The sequence below is a fragment of the Rhododendron vialii genome, chromosome 12a (genome assembly GCF_030253575.1).
Source record: "Rhododendron vialii isolate Sample 1 chromosome 12a, ASM3025357v1".
Taxonomy (NCBI): domain Eukaryota; kingdom Viridiplantae; phylum Streptophyta; class Magnoliopsida; order Ericales; family Ericaceae; genus Rhododendron; species Rhododendron vialii.
Window position 1 is genome coordinate 9,910,272 of NC_080568.1, and position 20,484 is coordinate 9,930,755.

At 38.3% G+C, this 20,484-nt stretch overlaps 1 protein-coding gene across 3 annotated transcripts; it reads right to left on the minus strand.

Annotated features, from left to right (window-relative positions):
- Window positions 1-20: 20 nt before the first annotated feature.
- LOC131310569 (14-3-3-like protein GF14 iota) lies at window positions 21-19,736 on the minus strand. Of its 3 annotated transcripts, none has more exons than XM_058337656.1 (7): window positions 19,504-19,735; window positions 17,055-17,361; window positions 15,372-15,459; window positions 15,160-15,269; window positions 14,896-15,044; window positions 150-199; window positions 21-41 (listed from the first exon to the last, which is right to left on the minus strand). In XM_058337656.1, exons 1-7 carry the CDS (start codon window positions 19,574-19,576, stop codon window positions 36-38), a joined length of 783 nt encoding a protein of 260 aa, XP_058193639.1. In that variant the 5' UTR covers window positions 19,577-19,735; the 3' UTR covers window positions 21-35. The 3 variants fall into 3 exon arrangements, with proteins under 3 accessions (XP_058193639.1, XP_058193638.1, XP_058193637.1); XM_058337655.1 differs by lacking the exon at window positions 150-199 and adding an exon at window positions 14,382-14,431 and having other exon boundaries at window positions 23-41; XM_058337654.1 differs by lacking the exons at window positions 21-41; window positions 150-199 and adding exons at window positions 14,045-14,285; window positions 14,382-14,431 and having other exon boundaries at window positions 19,504-19,736.
- Between the last annotated feature and the right edge of the window lie 748 nt (window positions 19,737-20,484).

The window sequence follows — 20,484 nt, forward strand, 5'->3', positions numbered from 1 at the left end:
CATATTCTTGTATTGTATTGCTCCTGGGCACCTCATCAATGCTTCACAAAGTCAGAAAATTTAGACTTTTAATATCGATATAAGCTATGTGGTACTCGTTAAAGTGTAAGATGACAATGACAAAATCAAGTGAAACACTAATGGCTAACCTCTGGCTCTGCTGCTTTTGGTTTTTCAGCTTTAATGTTGTCCTCGTTCCCTGCACAATTTATTCGCAATTGAGATTGTATTTTTGTTCTTCACAAGAATTTTTCCGTGCCGGTGTAAGGTTAAAAACACTAGAAAAGAAATCCAAATTCTGGCTTGTATTCAGAGCATTAGGAATAGCATTTTCCGTGTAAGTAGATTAGTCATTCATATGCACCTCACATTCTGTCTAATCCTTCACAAATTTGTTGATCGGAGTTTGTTAATGAAACAATACCAATTAATCTAGCTTGTTTATTTTTGAACCGCGAAATGAAAATTTTATTAACCTTTGAATTGTTACAAAGATTAATAGGACAAGGAGAGAATGAACGTCCAATCCGAGATCCTAACCCTCGATTGGCAAGATGCCAACAAAGGCAACACCCAATGGGAACAAAACCTCAACACCTAAGTGGCCTAAAAGCCCAGATAAATTAGTTAAAACACCATGGGACGTAGCACAAATACCTAAGAGCAAGCCCAAACAAACCCTAACCCTAGCTACACATCACAGCCGGCACACCACACATTGCCAAAACCCACGGCTGCCAAACCACCACAACAGACAGCCATCGACAACCACCGCCGCCTTGCAAGCCGTTAGGCCGAAGACCGATCGAACCCAGGAGTAGGACCAGCGGAGACGCATGGGCTTCACCCCCAAAACCACGGAGAGCATCTAGCCATTAGGCAAAACCGGATGTCCCAACTAGGGGTGACAAATTGAATCTAGACCCATTAAGAAATTCAAATCCACCTATTAAAAAATAGACCCAACCCAACCCATTTATTAGTTGGGATATAATGGGTCCAACTCATCTAACCCATTTATTATTGGGTCTTAATTGGGTTTCAATTGGGTCAACTTAAATGCCCAATGGACATGAACATTACCCAAAAAAAAAAAATAGAAAAAAACAAAAGTAAACTTGTCACCTGAAGCGAACCTTTTTCTTGGTTAAATCGGGAACTGATGACTCGGTTTGAACGGTTTCATGTTACGAATTTCAGTTACAGTATGAGCCGAGTCAAGCCGAATTTTATAGTGAATCCATAAAAAACACTATATTTTTTTCCCGTGTCGGACCTCGAGCTCGTCGTTTCTCTCTCTCTCTCCTCTGTTTTGCGTTCTTCGTTCTCTGCTCAATCGATCTCTTCTGTGTTCGTTTCCCAGGTATGAGCTTCCCTCTCACCTCTCTCTGTATGTACGTGTAGATATGTATACGTATATCTCAATTCATTATACGTAACAAAAAGCTTATATACATGGGACAAAGCAAATTTGGACCCACCGATTGTGAATCACCGCATTTCTCATAACTATAAAAGCATTTCTCATAACTATAAAAAGCATATTTTGGACCCACCGATTTCGCATCCCTTGGTTCAATTGAGCAAATCTTGTGATTAAAGAAATCAATAACAATGGAGGAGGGATCCGAAAAAGATAAAGGACCGACGGCCGTGCATACCAATGGGTACTGATGATCCCACACAAAAAATCTGAACCATTCACTTGTTAAAAAAAAGAAAGAAAAAACATAGTGGGCACAGAAAAATATTAGCTCAATCCAATCTTTTGATTTTTGAAAAAAAGAAAAGAAAAGGGAAGATTAGATGAAAAATGTAAAGATTGGATTTAAAACATACATATATCGGATTGAGCTAATTTTCTACAATGCCCATTCAGTTTCTATTTAAAAATTATTGAACAACTCAAATTTCAAGTGCGGAATTCGTAGTGGGCCCCACGTGACCGTCGGTACCCATCGATACCTACAGCAGTTTTGGGAGGGATCACAACAATGAGGTTCTTGTGGAGCGTGTCGAGAGGAGTCAACAAGAGCTTTCTCAACCGACCTCCAATATCATCGTAGTCAGCCCCTCTCTCTCTACTTACCCGTTTCTCCAAATTTTAACAAGTTCAGATTTGAGACTCCCTAATACTAGTTTCACACTCCAAAATTTCAGTGGAATATCCATTCAGTTCAGTAATTTTAGTATAAAGCGGTAATTTGGTCATTTTAGGGTATTATGGTAATTTTAGTATGCAAGGGTAATTTGATCATTTAAATGTACAAGGGTGATATGGTCATTTCAGTGTATATAGGTATTTTCGTCATTTTTAATTTTAATTGGGTTAATGGGCGGGTTGAGTTTGATTTTAAATAAATGGGCTGGGTATGGGTATGGGTAATTGGACTCCTAACTAATTGGGTCTAAATGGGTCAATAACTCATTAAAGACCCAACCCACTTATAACTTATTTAATTTGGTCCAAATCCGCCCATTTGACACCCCTAGTCCCAACAGAAGCAACTAGCAGACGAAAACCTAGGACGGGGAGAAGGCCAGACAGAGGTGGCAACCACGAGCAGGAGCAACGAGATGATGATGAGAGCAGCAACGGTAGCATCGGGTTAGAGTGAACTATAGGGTGTGTGAACGAAATGCCGGCAAGAGCCCCACTACGAGCCGAAACTCCATGGACTGTCGCTAGCCCCAAAAACGCTCTAGACGTCGGTGATAGGAGCAGCACCGACAGATCTACCACACAACCTGCCGCCTTAGACGCACAATGGAATAGAGAAGCCCAGGGGAGGAGGGTGGAGACCGCCTCCCCCCTGCAGCAGAATTGAGGTCGGGAGGCGAAAGGTTTTTAGAGAGAGGAGCTCTCGATATATAATATATATATATATATGTATATATATACACACACACACACTCGAGATCCAATGACAGATCCCGCACAGCCTTACCGTGCGGGACTCCCCTTTTCCGATCGAATTGCGACGATCCGAGCTGCTCAAAGTATGCAAAACGTGATTTTAAGGGTACCTACCAGAAATCAGCAAAAAAAATGATCGGGAATGGCTTGATCCGAGCAGTTTTTTACTGAACCGTTCAATAAAAAACTGTTCGGATGAAGTCCTTCCCGATCATTTTTTTTTGCTGATTTCTCGCGGATACCCTTAAAATCACGTTCTGATCACTTTGAGTGGCTCGGATCGTCGCAATTTGATCGGAAAAGGGGAGTCCCGCACAGTAAGGCCGTGCGGGATCCCTTAGGAGATTCGGACTGTATATATATATATATAGAGAGAGAGAGAGAGAGAGAGAGAGAGAGAGAGAGAGAGAGAGAGAGAGAGAGAGAGAGAGAGAGAGAGAGAGAGAGAGAGAGAGCCTATTTTAGCTGTTAATTAATCAAGCTTGTGAGTGTAACATAGCACAACTATGGCTATAACTTTAAAATATGTGATCTATTCCTTCAAATGTATAAAAACGAGCATTTTGTGTCGCACATGTTTGTCCAAAAAATGGATTCTGGATCTAAGCAAACGATATCAGAAGCAGAGCCAAGTTCGATGGCTCGAAATCTCAATCGAAAAGATCAATTGCTTCATCAAAAGCTTGTTTAGCCAAATGGCATGCTCTAAAAATTCAACCAATAAGAGAACATATAATAAAAGAATGGGACGATGTTACTGCAAAAAAAAAGAAAATAAAAATCTTGAAGCAATGACACCAGGTGTGTAAGATATATTAAGAATTACCTCTCTGGAGAATTCATTATTTCATAGTAGAAGACAAAAAAGTTGAGAGCAAGGCCGAGATGAATTGGGTGTGGTGAAGGGAGATTTATATTAGCAAAGCAGCCTAACAAAGAACCAAGAACAAGAACATTCATTTAATGAGAGTTCATATTTGCAAAGCTATGTCATAGGAAGATCAGTGCACTGAAGACAATTTAAACATGCCTCGTAGCCCTTCAATGACTGTTCAGCTGCTTCTTTCTTTTCCTGGTCAGACTTGAACTCAGCAATATACCGGTAGTAGTCCCCTTTCGTTAATTAGCTAGAACACAAGAAAAGAACAAACACTATTTTTGCAAGGCAACTTATCAAGAGGAAAAAAATGTAAAACAAATTCAACACCACCTCCTCGCTTCAATCAAATGGGAATAAAAAGAGAATATCAATTGGAAAGTTTACTTCCTCATCATTTCACCAATAGTACAATGCAAGGAAGTAGAAAAAAAACAAAGAGAGTATTCAACATGTCGAATATTTATATATATACACACACACACACACACACTTGGATTCTTTTCTCTTTTTTCTTAATTGTAAGAAAGAAAGAATTTTTGTTTTGCATGAAAATAAATATTACTAAACATTAGATTAAAGAAAAAGGAGACTGCTTTCACTCATCCATTCTCCATCACATTGTATGTGAGACTGAAGCACATTTTGAAGCAAGATGGTTGGATATGATTTAAGTATATTGAAGCAATGTTAGACATATAATCAACTAGGAGGCATATAGCAAACAATAAACTCAAAAAACGGGCACTATACCAAAAGATCTTTACAAGCTAAGGTGTCTTCCATCATTCATCTTGTTTGGGCAGTGGCACTGGCTAAGGGCCAGAAATAGAGTTATTCCGAGTATTATTGCCCGAACTGATGCTACTTTAGTCCCGATATCTGAGGTGGAGGATTCAGTTGACTGGTTGCCTGGTTTAAATGGTATCTACTCTGCTCAGTCTGCTTGGGAAGCTGTCTGAAATTGATTCCTTGTTCAACATTGGCCTAAGAAGAATGTTCCTAGCTGGTCCTTTATCCTATGGTTTGCTTTCAAGAAGAGATTAAGTACTAAAGACCGGATTGTTTGCTGAGGGATGAATGTAGATGAGACTTTGCTCTTTATGTTCTCAGGCTAATGAAACTCACCAACATTTGTTCTTCAATTGCCCTTTTTCTAGATCCGTTTGGCTTAAAGTGTGGGGCAAATTATACTTTTGTAGTGGGCCTTTTGCAGCTCTCGGATATGGTGGAATGGTTTACTCTTAATGTAAACAACGAAGATTTTTGAGGTAGAGCCATGAAAGGTTCTTTAGTTGCTACTGTTTATGCAATGTCGAGGGAAAGGAACTACATAGTCTTTCAACAAAAGTCCTTGCTAGCAGACCATGTGGTTCAAACGACAATTAACTTTATTTCCTGAGTTCAACAAAAGGGGCTCGTTAGCTAACAGGCTATTATGTGCTACCAGGGGCTTCTCTGAAAGATCTATTCTCCTTTGATGGATCTGTGTTTCTGTTTTCATTGATGAGTTGCTGCAAGTCAGTTGTATAGACAGGGCCATCTCCCTGGATTGGTTGAGCTTAATAAAAGTAGTGCACTTATCAAAAAGAAAGAGTAAAAAGAAATATACCACTAGGGCAATAGAACTCACATCTTGTAGTAAAAAACAGTTGCTTCTACTGACTTGGAAGAGGGGATGAGGTGCTTGTCAATTATGGTCAAAATGTTATTGCAAATCTTTGAAAGCTCCTCCTCTACCTTTTGGCGATAACCCTTGATGATCTTCACATTGTGATCATTTCCCTTAGACTCTTCCGTCTGCTCAATTGAAGACATAATACACCAGTTCTTGTACCCACGAAAAGTAGGTTTCTTTCCTCCACAGTTAGCTCCACATCAAGTTTTGCAACATTCTTCATACTCTCAACCATTTCTGCAATAACAAAAAGGATAAAGTTTGAAAGCGACCCCATGACAGTGGAATATAATTGGCCAATAATTTGGACCATAAAATAGTTTACTCTTTCTATTGGGACGAAGTACTTACAACGTATACACTATGCACAGCCTCATTGTTTGACAGAAACTTTCTACCATTTCAATGATCGTATATCACAAGCCCATAACTTAGCAAACAATGTTTTGCCACAAGCGAGCTCACATTTTATGATCTCATTCTAAAGCTTCACAAAGAAATTTGAATGTTGAAATGTGTTTACACTTGCAGTTCATGTAAAAGTATGTAGTGGCATTATGGCAGAGAGACACCAGGAGGGGCAAATGCTCCTCCTCAATTTCCTAAAATAATTTTTCCTACAATTGTGGAACATATATTGGATTTACCACCTCTGAAAGGTCATACGCGCCCCTGTAAATTTTTTTATCACGCCTCTTGTAGTTTTCCATTAGATCCCTAATAACTCGCCGCTTTCAAATTTCATTTTGCTAGAAAAATCCCCTTTTGTACAATCCTCTAAGCATTCATGCAACTCTGTCTTCTTTCTTAAGCAACTGCTTACCTATAACCACCACTATGGTCCAACTTTTAGCTCCGCCCCTCTTTGTATTTGAACGGATTATGCATTTATGCCTATTATTAGCCTACTTGGTGTGTACATATCAATGACTCTTTTCTCAAATATCAGACTCAATTAGGTGGAATAACGGGTTGCCAATCCCTATGTTACCAGAAACATGGATCATTCTGGCACAAGGATGGGAACGGGAACAGGATCATGGTATGCCACATTCCTAACATGCAGTACTGTAGAAGTACGCTTCTATAAATGACAATATCAAAGTGTACTTATTTCACGGATCAACATCCAACAAAATAGAGTATCACTTGTCCAATTAATCATATAAAACACTGTTTTAGAAGTATAATGACAAATGATGCCATTTCTTGCCTTCCATTTCCCCTGGTCTTTTATTCATATATGAAAACCCACTCAATTGAGTAACAAAACAATTCAAAATAAAAAATATCAAAAAAAGAAGAAGCATTCACTCCTCTTCTTAGCCACAACTACTTTGGATTAAGTAACTTACAATAAGATATTGAAACCAACTAATGAAGATGTGGTTTAGTCAAAGGGAACATTTGGATATACAGGAATGTGATGGTGTTACTCTAATGCAAGAATCGTAGTTGGAAAGGAAACAAAACGAGCAAATCTATGTGGAAAAGGAAAGATGAAATAGAAAGAAGTAATTGGACTTATCTTCATTATGATCAGTGTAAGTTTCTTGAATCTAGATTTCGAGGTGGTAGACTCATTGTGTTTTCTTGATTGATGTGTTTGTTGCATAGCTAAATTGTTGCACGACTGTGGCTGAATAATTAGCGTACAGAGTTAGGAATGATTTGTAAGTAGTGGACCGAATGACGATAAGCAAACATATGGTTAGATTATTTCTTTCGGATTGAACTCGAGGCAAAAAGGAAGATGTAGATGGTAGCATTCAGGAAGAATTGTTTGGCATGCTTAGTAAGTCATGTTTGTTCGATCTAAATTGGGAGTGTTAGCGTTGTGTCATAAAATGGACAGGTCTAGAGTTGGACGTTGGTGCATCTTTTCGAGGAGAGACTGGTACGTGTTCTAGATTTTTGTGGTCATGTGTTCAGGGAAAATGTGATATATGTAGCGAGAGTTTTGTGGAGTAGTTAGAGCAAGGAAGAATCGACGTAGGAAAGGAAAGACAATGTTAGAAAAGAATCCTTAATTAATTTCGGTATAGTCAACGTAAGTCTTTCGGGTTAAGATTTTGTGTTTATTGAATGGTGGCATAACTTTGCCCAATTTAAGGGGTATTGTAAACTATAGGTGTTTAATTAAAATAAAGTGAAGTTTAGGTGCTCATGGGACATTTGGGTGAAAATTTAGGGGTCATTTTGAAATTTTTCCTAAAGTTTTTCACAGATAGATAATGTCCACCAATGAAATTAGAATGTTCATAACAGTTCGTCATGAATTTTCATACTCCCCCAAGTTACTCAAATGCTTCCCAACAAGGAAACAAAAATGCCTCATACTAAACTAAGCCTGATCATGATTTAGGCTTGCCATGTCGATTCTAGAGTTGAAAAATACAGCTTGGGTGCCAATGCAATACATGAACTTAACAAAAGAGGAGCTTCTACGCATGCCGCTACGGTAACAAGGGAGTCTGCATCAAGGTTCATACCTGTTCAATGAAGTAAACAAGCAACCCCTCAGCAAGTTTGCGATCCCCAAACATGTAGAGAATGTCTTTCTTTGATAATGCAGTAGACTGCTTCCATCTACCAGCTTTTTTGTAAATATAGGCAGCAACACGCCTCGTCTCCAGAAGCTCGTGCTTCTCAATCTGCTCAAACAAAGCCACATAGGTCTGCAAAATCAGACTTCACAAACAGAGAAGAAGCATAAATTATAGAGAGTTGCAACTACCTTCTGTGCCAGTCCAATTTGATTAAAGCTATCATGCAAGTCAATTGATTCTCGCAATTGAGAGCATCATTCACAGCGGTCACATTGTTGCTCTGAACAGCAACCATGTATGGCTTCACAAGAAGCAAGTGACCAGCTTGAAACGCGCCAACAAGAGGAATTATCCAACATGGAAATAGTAGGCTCCAAAGAGATGCACCATGTAGTGAAGCGCATATAAATAATACACAAGGAAAGAAAATTTGAACCGTTTCCTTCAAACCATCCGAAACAATTCTTTTTCCTTGGAGGCACAAGCGAAATTGGTATAATCCATATTCCAACATTTCGACCAACGCATACAAACCACACCAAAACATGTTGAAATTCTACGACTACGAGACATACCTAAAAACTTGGTGTCACTAGTTATAAATATCCAACAATGACATTTTCAAACATTCTCAATTTTTTTGACATTATTTTTATTATTTTCCAGCTACGTCTCCCAAACATTTGTATTACATACCCAAATTTTTTTGTTTTCCCAGATAACTGAACCAGGATATAGAAATGAGATTTTGATTCTTGGTGATATGAATAGAAATATTTTCCTGGAGAATTACAAACCTTTTGCATTATTTCAACCACAGGTGCATGGTCCACGCGAAGTGCAAGCACGTTAAGCATGTAACGTTTATAAGATCAGGATGCTCTTCCAAGTAGAAGTGTCCAGTTTTGTAATATAGTTCTACGTTAGAAATTTTGACTGCAACATCTTTGAACTGCATGTGGTCCCATGCTTCTGGAGAATGATTCATGATGGTCGTGGTAGCATTATCAAACTTGTCGTACTAAATTGATGCAGGAGCATATTAATGGTTATTGGGAAATATCGTGAAGTTCATGCTGAGTGACTTCCGTTGCCCCCGATGAGTGGCATCCCGGGACTATCCCATCCTTTGCGGGTTTCGGCATGCATCAAATTGGTATCAGAGTGGTGATCTTGCCCTGCTGAGTTTTCATCCCGTGGCATTTTGAGATAAAATGTTGCTTGTGAGTGAAAGACCGAGGAAAGATCATGTGTGGGACGAAATTTTTTCCGATGAAGATTTTACAATTTCACAACCATTGGTGGATTGGAATTTGCCTCCAATCTATGATGAGTACAATGGAGAAGGATTCTTAATCGTCCAAAGGCATCAACATCCAGGTTCAGTGGTTTATGAGCAATGTCTTCCTAATTTCAATGGTGATAATACTTATGATGGCGGCAAATGGTGCAAAGCTACAACTATGGTAGCCAAGACTGATTGGTCCGAGCCTCCTATCTATGATGAAGACCCGAAGACGAGGGCATTGCATTGGGAAAGCTGACCTCTGTGTTGCCGATTCACAACACCCAATGAAGTCCAGCTTGGGTTTCAAACACACGCAAGTCTAAAGATTCAAACTGGATAGATGAATTCGTTTATGAACAGCGTACCAGTACCTGTAAAATGAGACGGGGAAGAAGAGATAGGAGTGGCAGAAGTCGTCGTTTGGTTGTCCGGACGGAAATAGGAGCGGAGATCTATGCCTTCACAGAGGGAGACAAAGTATTGAAAGTAGGAGTCTGTGGCATCCTGATCAGCCATCGACGGAGCTACCATTGAATTTTCAGAGAGAGAGAGAGAGAGAGAGAGAGAGAAAATAGATGTTCAAATTTTGAATTCTCAATATAGTCGCAGCAGTCATGAGATGAAATGAGTGCGGAAAAAAAAAGTTGGGAATTTAGAGGGATTTGGATGGAATAAATCGTCGGTACCTGTCATCGCTGCAGAACTCGTGGAGGCAGCCGCGGCCGGAGAAGATGAAGAGGCCAATATCGACGTCGCAGAGGACAGAGAGTTCGCTGGCTTTCTTCATGAGACTGATGCGTCGTTTGGAGGAGGAGACCTGACGTCTGTTTTTGTCTTCGATTCACTTCAACTCAGGAAAGGCTACAAAAACCAAAACCCCAACATCTTCTGGAAGAGGATCCAAGATCACTTTAGGGGTCTTCTCCATTGGTGAATATGGTTGAGCATGGAATGGGGGTGGCTAGTGTTTTTGGTAGAGTGGCGTTGTTTGGCCTGGGGTGATTGGGCCTTGGAGTAGGCAAGGGTTTGGGGGAGCCATTCTCAGAGGAGAGAGAGAGAGAGAGAGAGAGAGTAAAACGAATGAAGGGGTGTGCGTGAGGCGCGATTCATACGTTGAGAACGGTAACGATAGACGGCTAGGATTAAGCTACGGTCTGAGATCGGACGGCTGATGCCTGTTTTTTTAAAGGCGGTCCAATCGTTCCTAGCTGGATTACTTCATCAACAAGGCCACAAAACAACGGTCGTTTTTTTGAAATGCGACAGTTTTTTTTTTTTTAATGGTTGTGTCAATATTTTGCCAATTATTGGTTTGTGGCATATTTGATGGTTTTTTGTTAATATTTTGTAAATTATTGATTTGTCTAATGTTGGAGACCACATTATTTAAAACAAATTCTGGTCTAGCTTTTGCAAAATACTTCCTCCGTCCCAATTTGTTATGCCTATATTGACTTTTTCAAAATTTAAAGGGACATAATAATTACATTGACTTTTTGTCAATTTTACCCCTTTAACAAAATATTATAATTTTGTAAAAAAATTAGAAAAAAAAGGGTCTATTCTTCCTATTTTTTGCTCTAGTATTTTTTCGGTATTATTTAATTTTTAATAATTCTTTATTTACTATATTGTTGTAACTTTTGTGATTAATCATTTGTCTTGAGGAAATGAAAGAATAGTAAAAAAAGTCAATTGAAGTAGAAAAAAAATCATACAGGACAACACTAAGAAAGACATTTGTTTGGTATTTTTTGTCTTTAGTGAAACTTTTTTTAAACTCCCCTTCTCGAGACAAATGACCTATATAAAAAGTTTACCTCGAACCTAATAGGAGCAAAAATTACAAAAACAAAATTAATACCAAAACCAAAATATAGTAAGGACAAGGCCTTAGTACAAATGCTTGTATTGGATGACATTCAATAAACATAAATTTTGCTTTCTTCTTCTCTATTTGCTTATCACCAACTTTATTATTATTATTTTTTTGACAAAGAAAATAGATTGAAAGAGAAGAAGGGAAAAAAAAAAACTCAAACCTAATGCATTAGGCATTTAAGTGTATAAGTGAGCATGGGTGTAGATATGGTATCATATTGTAAGCCGAACGGAGGAAATGTAAGCCGAACATGCTTAAAGAATTATCCCTCCTTTTTATTGGAATTCAAGTGCAAGTGGGTATGGGTGCATATATGGTGTCATATTGTACGGTAAGCTGTAAGTGACAGATATTCTAGAAAACCACAAAAAATATTGATAATATTCAGTACAAAGAATTAGAACAACTTGAATCAAAATAACCAATTACGAGCTTCCATCAAACCAATTGAGCTGCTATAGAATAGTATATAAATAAATATATCAAAATGCAGAACAAATCTTCAACTAATTCTTAAATTGCACTAACATGTCACAACGAAAAAGACCATACCTTAAAAAAAAAAATGGTCAAAATTAGTTTATCCCGAAAGGTAGACTCAGTTATAGTCAATTGTGAGCATCTTCGGCTGGTAGCCTTTTTTGTCTAAAAAACCAAAATCTTGGTAAAAACCCACCTAAACCTCTTTCATGTCCTAACTCAAACCTATATGAGCTCGAAAGTTATTCATCTTTCAACTCAGAACAAGTGAGACTAATATCTTTCAGATGGAAAATTATTTCCACCTGTGGTGGAAACCACCGCCGCCCGTTACGAGTTCCACCAGACTTTTTTTTGTTATAATCTGAACCGTTCACCTAGTAGGAGTAGGACCCGCAGAATAGCATATTCAAGCAAAATATGAGCTTGATCGGATATCAATAGGTATATTAAAAATCGAATTTCAATTTAGGAAATGGACAGTCATGGATAGTTAAACTTCAAAATCTATGACCGTTAATTCTGTAAACCAAAATTCAAGTTTTGATATACTTATCGATATCCAATCAAGCTGATTTTTTCCATGGATATAATACTCTACTTATCCTACAAAACAAACGATTCAGATTATAACAAAAATAGTTTTATGGGGCCCATAGACGACGGTGGAAACCATGGGATTTCCACCCATGGTGGATAGAATTTACTCTCTATCTTTTAAGGCTATTTCCTCCTTCCCAAATATACAACTCAAACTTTATACCAAGTTCATACCAAATTTACAATCATGCATTAATGAACGCTTTTACTCCAAGTTATGGTTAGAGTACTTGAGTTCATACAAATATACAACTACACCATTAACGAACTTTCTACTAAAAAATATACAACTACACCATTAACGAACTTTCTACTCAAACTTATGTTATTAGAGGGGTGCTAGGGACACATCGGGTGTGGCACATGCATCTCAGCCACACCCCTCTCACATACAGGTGAGGCCCACTGAACCTGTATGTGAGAGGAGTGTGGCTGAGGTGTGCCACACCCGATGTGCCTCTAGCATTTTTGTAGATTTAAGTCCATACGAAAGAAGCCTTTTTCTTCAATTTGTACTCAAATTTGGGTAAAAATTTCGAGTAAAGATGCTCTAAGAGAACAAACTATGGTTTGCACTCAAACCAAATGAGCAATGCTAGGAACACAACTACATTCTGAGCCGTTCGATGCACGTGGATCCACACATACATCAAGCGACTCCAAATACAATTTTGTTCAAAGTTGTGTCGGGAAGTTGTGTTCCTAAACTTTTTGATGCTGAAAATGAAACACAAAGGAAAACTACATGGCCTCCACCTCAAATATTTCCAAAAAAAATAAAAATAAATTGAAGAACTGATTCAAATGGGAAGAGGAGTGAGAGTTACCGTCTCTTTTGATGGTTTTGCAGTGTACGGCGTTGAGGAGCAAGGGCATGACGAGGATCAGAGGAAATGCATTTGAACACCAACTAGTGGGCACCCTTCCAGCAACAGCAGTAAACGTAAAAGTAGACCGCGGCAATCTGGCCCTTTTCCTCTTACTTTTCTTGGGATGAGGCGTTTATAACACATCGTGTAGACTGCGGCAATCCCCTCAAGTCGATACATAGAATTTCTTTTAGTCATCAATACTTGATTCAACTATCTTTTTAGCCGTCTTTTTCTGAATCTTTATTAGATTCCTGTCACTTCTTTTGAATCAAATTAATGAAATTTTCTTCACCTTTCAAAAAAAGTTGAATTAAATATTCATCTACACAATGTCGAAGGCAAGAAATGGCATCGGCACATGTTGCAGGACATGGCATGGCAATTATCTGAGAGGACAGATCCCTTCTTATTGTTATGGATCAGTTTGATCTATGTCTTAAAGTTTGGTCAAATGGGTACATTATGTTAAAAATGAATGAAACTAATTCGTAAAACTGTAAGGGAATCCCAATTAAGATCATGTATACGTGCTAGTTTCATACTCAAATACACTCTACTGACGCATGAATAGGCAGGTCAGTCAAATGTTGGCATACGGTAGCACCGACTTTATCATTAATCTTGCTCACTCATGTAGGGGAAGGCTCTTCTCTCTGGATGTCCGGGCTTACATAAAGTGGCACTTGTAATCCCATCTCCAACTTAGACCACTCGACCGATCTCATCAATCACATGAAAATTTGTGTAAATTTTGGTTAATTTGACTTTCATTTATTGTGCTATAAACCAAAATTCTAAGAAGTGCTATAAAGTGTGACGAGATAGGAAAAAAAAAAACATTCAAACCAAGAACTGGTTGCATGGCCCTAGAAAAAAAAAGAGAGAAGAGAAATACAAGAGCTGAATTGGAAATACTCCATGTACCGGTGAATGATGATAAGAATTCTACAGAGAACATGCAGCAACAGAATTGGTAGCAAATGTTCAACATATAAAAATAGATTCGGAACAAAAATACGAAGATCAACAAAATTCTCATCATATTCTGGCTATAAATGGCCTCAAAAAATCGACTCCATTGCGGCAAAAAGTAGACTTTTGCATATTCTTGCAATGTATTGCTCCTGGGTACCTCATCAGTGCTGCACAAAGTCAGAAAATTTAGACTTTTAATATCAAATATGTGGTACTTCGTTAAAGTGTAAGACGACAATGACAAAATCAAGTGAAAAACTAACCTCTGGCTCTGCTGCTTTTGGTTCTTCAGCTTTGATGTTGTCCTCATCTCCTGCACAATTTATTTCAATTGATAGTGTATTTTCATTCCTCACAAGAATTTTTCCGTGCCTGTGTAAGGTCAAAAACACTAGGAAAAAAATCCAAATTCTAGCCCCAAGCTTGTATTCAGAGCATTAGGAATAACATTTTTCGTGTAAGTAGATTAGTCATTCATATGCACCTCACATTCTGTCTAATCCTTCACAAATTTGTTGATCAGAGTTTGTTGATGAAACAATACCAATTAATCTAGCTTGTGTGACATAGCACAATTAAGGCTAGAACTTTAAAATATGTGATCAAAATATTTTCCGTGAAATGTATAAAATGAGCATTTTGTGTCGCACATGCTTGTCCAAGAAATGGATTTTGGATCTAAGCCAACGATATCAGAGGCCAGAGCCAAGTCCAATGGCTCGAAATCCCTCAATCGAAAAGATCGATTAGTCTACTTTGTTTCCAGCCAAAGCATACCTCCATCTTCAGGCAAATCAGAGGTCCAAAGTGTGAGATTATCTCTCAAAAGCTGCATAATCAAGGTGCTGTCTTTGTACGAATCCTCACTCAACGTATCCAACTCCGCAATTGCTTCATCAAAAGCTTGTTTAGCCAAATGGCATGCTCTAAAAATTCAACCAATAAGAAAACATCGAATAAAAGAATGGGATGAGGATGTCACTGCAGAAAATAAAACCTTGAAGCAGTGACACTAGGTGCGTAAGATATAATAAGAATTACCTCTCTGGAGAATTCATTATTTCATAGTAGAAGACGGAAAAGTTGAGAGCAAGGCCGAGGCGAATTGGGTGTGTTGAAGGGAGATCTGTATTTGCAGAGGCAGAAGCAGCCTAACAAAGAACCAACAATAAGAACATTCATTTAATGAGAGTTTATATTTGCAAAGCTATGTCAATAGGAAGATCAGTGCACCAAAGACAATTTAAACATGCCTCATAGCCCTTCAATGACTGTTCAGCTGCTTCTTTCTTTTCCTGGTCAAACTTGAACTCAGCAATGTACCGGTAGTAGTCCCCTTTCCTAAATTAGCCAGAACATGAGAAAAGATTAAACACTATTTTAGATGGGCAACTTATCATGAGGAAATAATGAAAAATAAATTCAACACCACCTCTCTGCTTCAACCAAATGGGAATAGAAAGAGAATATCAATTGGAAAGTTCACTTTCTCATCATATCACCACTTATACCATGCAAGGAAGTAGAGAAAAAAAAGAAAGAAGAGAGTATTAATGTAGTGTTTGGATGAATTTTTGAGAAAGTTTTGAAATTTTTTGTAGGGTTATGAGTGGAGAGAGAAATGAGAGTAATGATTGGAGAGAGATAGAGAGAGAAATGATAATAATGATTGGAGATAGGTGTGAGTAATGATTGGAAGTAGGAGTAATGATTATTTTTTGAGTTGAGAAATTTTTTTCAAATCACTATCCAAACAAACGTGTCGAATATATATACTTGGATTCTTCTTCTTTTTTTAAAAATTTAGGTTCACATGTTAGAAAGAGAAAGAATTTTCGTTTTGCATGAAATTAAATATTACTAAACGTTAGATTAAAGAAAAAGGAGACTGGAAACTTAAGTCACTTTCTCTCATCCATTCTCCATACTCAAGCACAAGGCAACGCCACTTGTACAGTATTGGAGTGAAAAGTGACCTCTATTCATCATTTTGCTTGTAGGATATGTTCAATAAGATGGTTGGATATGATTTAAGTATACTGAAGTAATGTCATGCATATATCAAACAGTAAACTCAAAAACTGAGCACTACACCAAAAGATCTTTACAAGCTAAGGTGTCTTCCATTATTCATATTGGACAGCGGCGATGGCCAAGGGCCAGAAATACAGTTATTCAGTTGCCTGGTTTAAATGGTACCTACTCTGCTCAGTCTGCTTGGGAAGCTGTCCGAAATCGATTCCCCGTTCAACATTGGCCTAAAGTTGTGTGGTTTAAGAAGAATGATCCTAGCTGAGACTTTATCCTATGGTTGGCTTTCAAGAAGAGATTAAGTACTAAAGACCAGATTGTTAGCTGGGGGATGAATGTAGATGAGACTTGTCCTTTATGTTCTCAAGCCAACAAATCTCACCAACATCTGTTCTTTGATTGCCCTTTTTCTAGATCCGTTTGGCTTAAAGTGTGGGGCAAATTATCTTCTGCAGTGGGTCTTTTACAGCTCTCGGATGGGGTGGAATGGTTTACTCTTAATGTAAACAATGATGACTTTCAAGGTAGAGCCACGAAAGCTTCTTTAGCTACTACTGGTTATGCAATGTGGAGGGAAAGGAACTATAGAGTCTTTCAACAAAAGTCCTTGCCAGCAGACCATGTGATTCAAACAACAATTAACTCTATTTCCTATGTTCAACAAAAGGGGCTTCTCTGAAAGATCTATTCTCCTTTGATGGAGTTTTTTCTTTTTTTTGTAGTATGTGTGTAGTTGGGTGTGGAGTCTGCTCTTGTTATTTTGTTTTCATTGATGAGTTGCTGCAAGTCAGTTGTATAGCCAAGGCCATATCCCTGGATTGGTTGGTGATTGGTTGAGCTTAATAAAAGTAGTGTACTTATCAAAAAAGAAAAAAGAAATATATCACTAGGGCAATAGGACTCACATCTTGTAGTAAAAAACAGTCGCTTCTACTGACTTGGAAGAGGGGATGAGGTGCTTGTCAATTATAGTCAGAATGTCATTGCAAATCTTTGAAAGCTCCTCCTCAACCTTCTGGCGATAACTCTTGATGATCTTTACATTGTGATCATTTCCCTTAGACTCTTCCTTCTGCTCAATTGAAGACATAATGCGCCATGATGCTCTCCTGGCACCTATAACGTTCTTGTACCCCACAGAAAGCAGGTTTCTTTCCTCCACAGTCAGCTCCACATCAAGTTTTGCAACGTTCTTCATACTCTCAACCATTTCTGCAATAACGAAAAAGGATAAAGTTTGAAAGTGACACCATGATAGTGGAATATAATTGGCCAATAATTTGGACCATAAAATTAATGTACTCTTTCTATTGGAAAGAAGTACTTACAAACGTATACAACATACACAGTCTCATTGTTTGACGGAAACTTCCTACCGTTTCAATGATCTTATATCACGAGCCCATAACTTAGCAATCAATGTTTTGCCAAAAGAGAGATCACATTTCATGATTTCATACTAAAGCTTCACAACGAAATTTGAATGTTGAAATGTGTTTGCATCCGCAGTTCATGTAAAAGTATGGAGTGGCACTGTGGCAGAGACACTGACCTTGACACCAGGAGGGGCAAATGCTCCTCCTCAATTTCCCAAACTAATTTCTCCTACGATTGTGGACATTTATTGGATTTGCCACCTCTGAAATGCCATACGTGCCCCTGTAAAAATTTTGTCGCGCTTCTTTTCTTGTAGTTTTCCACTAGATCCCCAGGAACTTGCTGCTTTCAAATTTCACTTTGCTAGAAAAATCCCCCTTTATACAATCCTCTAAGCATCCATGCAATTTTGTCTTCTTTCTTAAGCCACTGCTTACCTATTACCACCACTATGGTCCAACTTTTAGCTCCGCCCCTCTTTGTATTTGAACGGATTATGACTATTATTATCCTACTTAGTGTGTACAAATTGATGACTCTTTTCTCAAATATCAGGGGTTGCCAATCCCTATGTTACTAGGAACACGGACCATTCCGACACGAGGAACGGGAACAAGGGATCATGGTACGCCACATTCTCAAATAGGAGTCTGCTTCTAGAAATGACAATAGCAAAGTGTACTTATTTCACGGATCAACATCCAACAAAATAGAGTATCACTTGTCCAATTATTCCTATAAAACGCTCTTTTAGAAGTATAATGACAAATGATTATTTATCTTACTACAGCTTCAATCTATCTAATTTTGTAGGAAAAACTTTGGAGAGCTAAATTTACATTTTGGAACTTAGGTGTACCATGTTTTGGAACATAAATCCCAATCCGCAATTTGCTAGGGTATTAGCGTTTTCTGATAACATGGTTCAATACTTTAATTTACTGATCTTGCTTCAACCTATTTTTGATGAATAAGTTCTATGGCTCCCCCACTCTATTTGGACATTGAGTAATGCACACGCATGCATGGTATGATCATAATGAACCAAGGCAATTTCAATTACGGGTCACTAAACGATCCCAATCATTGAATCTCTACCATTTAACCAATAAGTTTCTCAACTCAATAATAGAAATACCAATCAGATCAATCAACACTTCTATCTCACTTCTCACATTAATCAAAACCAAAATACGAATATATATTACCTCCCAGAGAATGCTATGGTGGACGCTAAAGCAATGTTACGTATTTTTGTTGTTGTTGTTGTAGATATGATTACGTGTGTCCGGTAGAAAAGTGAAGCTATGGTATTTATGGTCATCTATTAATTCCATGGTTCATGTATTACGCATTTCTTAGGTTCGATTTGTCACGTACTTTTTTTTGGTTCATTTGTGAAGACTTTTTTGGTTGATCGACTTTTTAAGTTTCATTTGTTACGACTTTTATGGTGTTTTTTACAAATGGGTGTATACGGTATGGACAAACATATAACATATTACGAATCATTTGACTAATTACAAAAATATTTGATGCTAGTCACGAATCATATGAGTAAAGTTACCCAAATAAAAGGAACCTCAAGTTTAACAACGAAATAAGTCAACTTTGCACCACATTTACAAATGACGCAACGTTACGATGATCAAATCAAGCAAATCGGGAAAGATCCAACCATATCATAAATAAGATTAGAGAGGTTATTATACTTGAGATCTTGATCAAATAGTATCTTGAAATATGTACAATTCAAAAATTTCTCCAATTGAGGAACTTTTATGATTATTCAGAAACATGTATGGGTAGTTGGGTACACATTCAAGGTGCCATTGCCACATGCTGACATTCAGAAAGCATTGGAAAATTATCCACGCAACCGATTTGTACGTATATACATAAGAAAGGAAATCAACGGTCAAAAGAGATCGAGCTAATTCGTTTCGGAATGAGAGAGAGATAGAGGGAGAGAGAGACCTTCATAGCGCTCGGCTTGTTCGGCGAGCTTGGCCGTGTAAACGTGAGCCTCTCTCTCCTTTTCGGTCGACATTGTTGAATGATGGCGCCTGAGAGAGAGGATGCAGCAGATGGACGAACTCGAAGCTGGAGAGTTGTTTACAGACGGTTTCCTGCTGCGTTTAAGATAGAGAGAGAGAGAGAGAGAGAGAGAGAGAGAGAGGCGAGAAAGGGAGGGAGAAATGGAGGAAGTTAGTTGGGAAACGAAGACCGGATCTCGACCGTTGGATATAGGTGGAAAGTTAATACCAAATAGTAATTATTTAGTGATCTTGAAGTACCACTACATGATGTCCAACGCCCATTCAAATATTGAATTTTTATACGCGTGTTGGGAGCACCTAATATTGTTTCGTTTGTAGCACATGAAGAAGAGAAAGGAAGGGGAATCACGACGACCAAGACCAAAAACATTGCTTGAAGGTTAATCTTAAAGTCACCGCTATAAAAGTTTTATTGAAACCAAATATGTGTCGCTCATGTGTTTGTCGATATCCAATCAATCTCATCTTTTAGTGTTAGATGGCAAACTCAACGAGCCTAAACAAAGGAAACACAAAATGGTCTCAGACGTAAGTGCACAACATTCTGCAAGCCCTCAAGTCTCCTAAGATAAGGCCCCTTTATAATGATGTGTTTGGTTTGGATTTTTATGGGGGACTCAAAAGTAATTTCAGACTGGCAAGAGCTGCAAACGAGCCGAGAAACAAGTCAAAAACTTGAGCTTGAGCTCAGCTCGAGTTTTAACAAGCCGAGCTTAGTCATTTACTAAACAAGCCTCATTAATTGAGCAAAGCTCCCTTAACGAGCCGAGCTTTTATTGAACGAGCCGAGTGGACTAAACGAGCCAAAAACTCGAGTTTAAGCCCGGCTCGTTTACTAAACGAGCTGAGCCAAGCTTGCAAGCTAGCCCTAGCAAGGGCCCAATATGAGGGTCATTCC

Excerpts from the sequence above, each read along its gene's own strand:
- LOC131310569 (XM_058337656.1), bottom strand. The coding sequence starts at position 19,576 with ATGTCGACCGAAAAGGAGAGAGAGGCTCACGTTTACACGGCCAAGCTC. Across the intron at positions 17,362-19,503 it reads ACAAGCCGAGCGCTATGAAG|AAATGGTTGAGAGTATGAAG; the intron begins GTCTCTCTCTCC and ends TCGTTATTGCAG. Across the intron at positions 15,270-15,371 it reads AGTCATTGAAGGGCTATGAG|GCTGCTTCTGCCTCTGCAAA; the intron begins GCATGTTTAAAT and ends GTTCTTTGTTAG.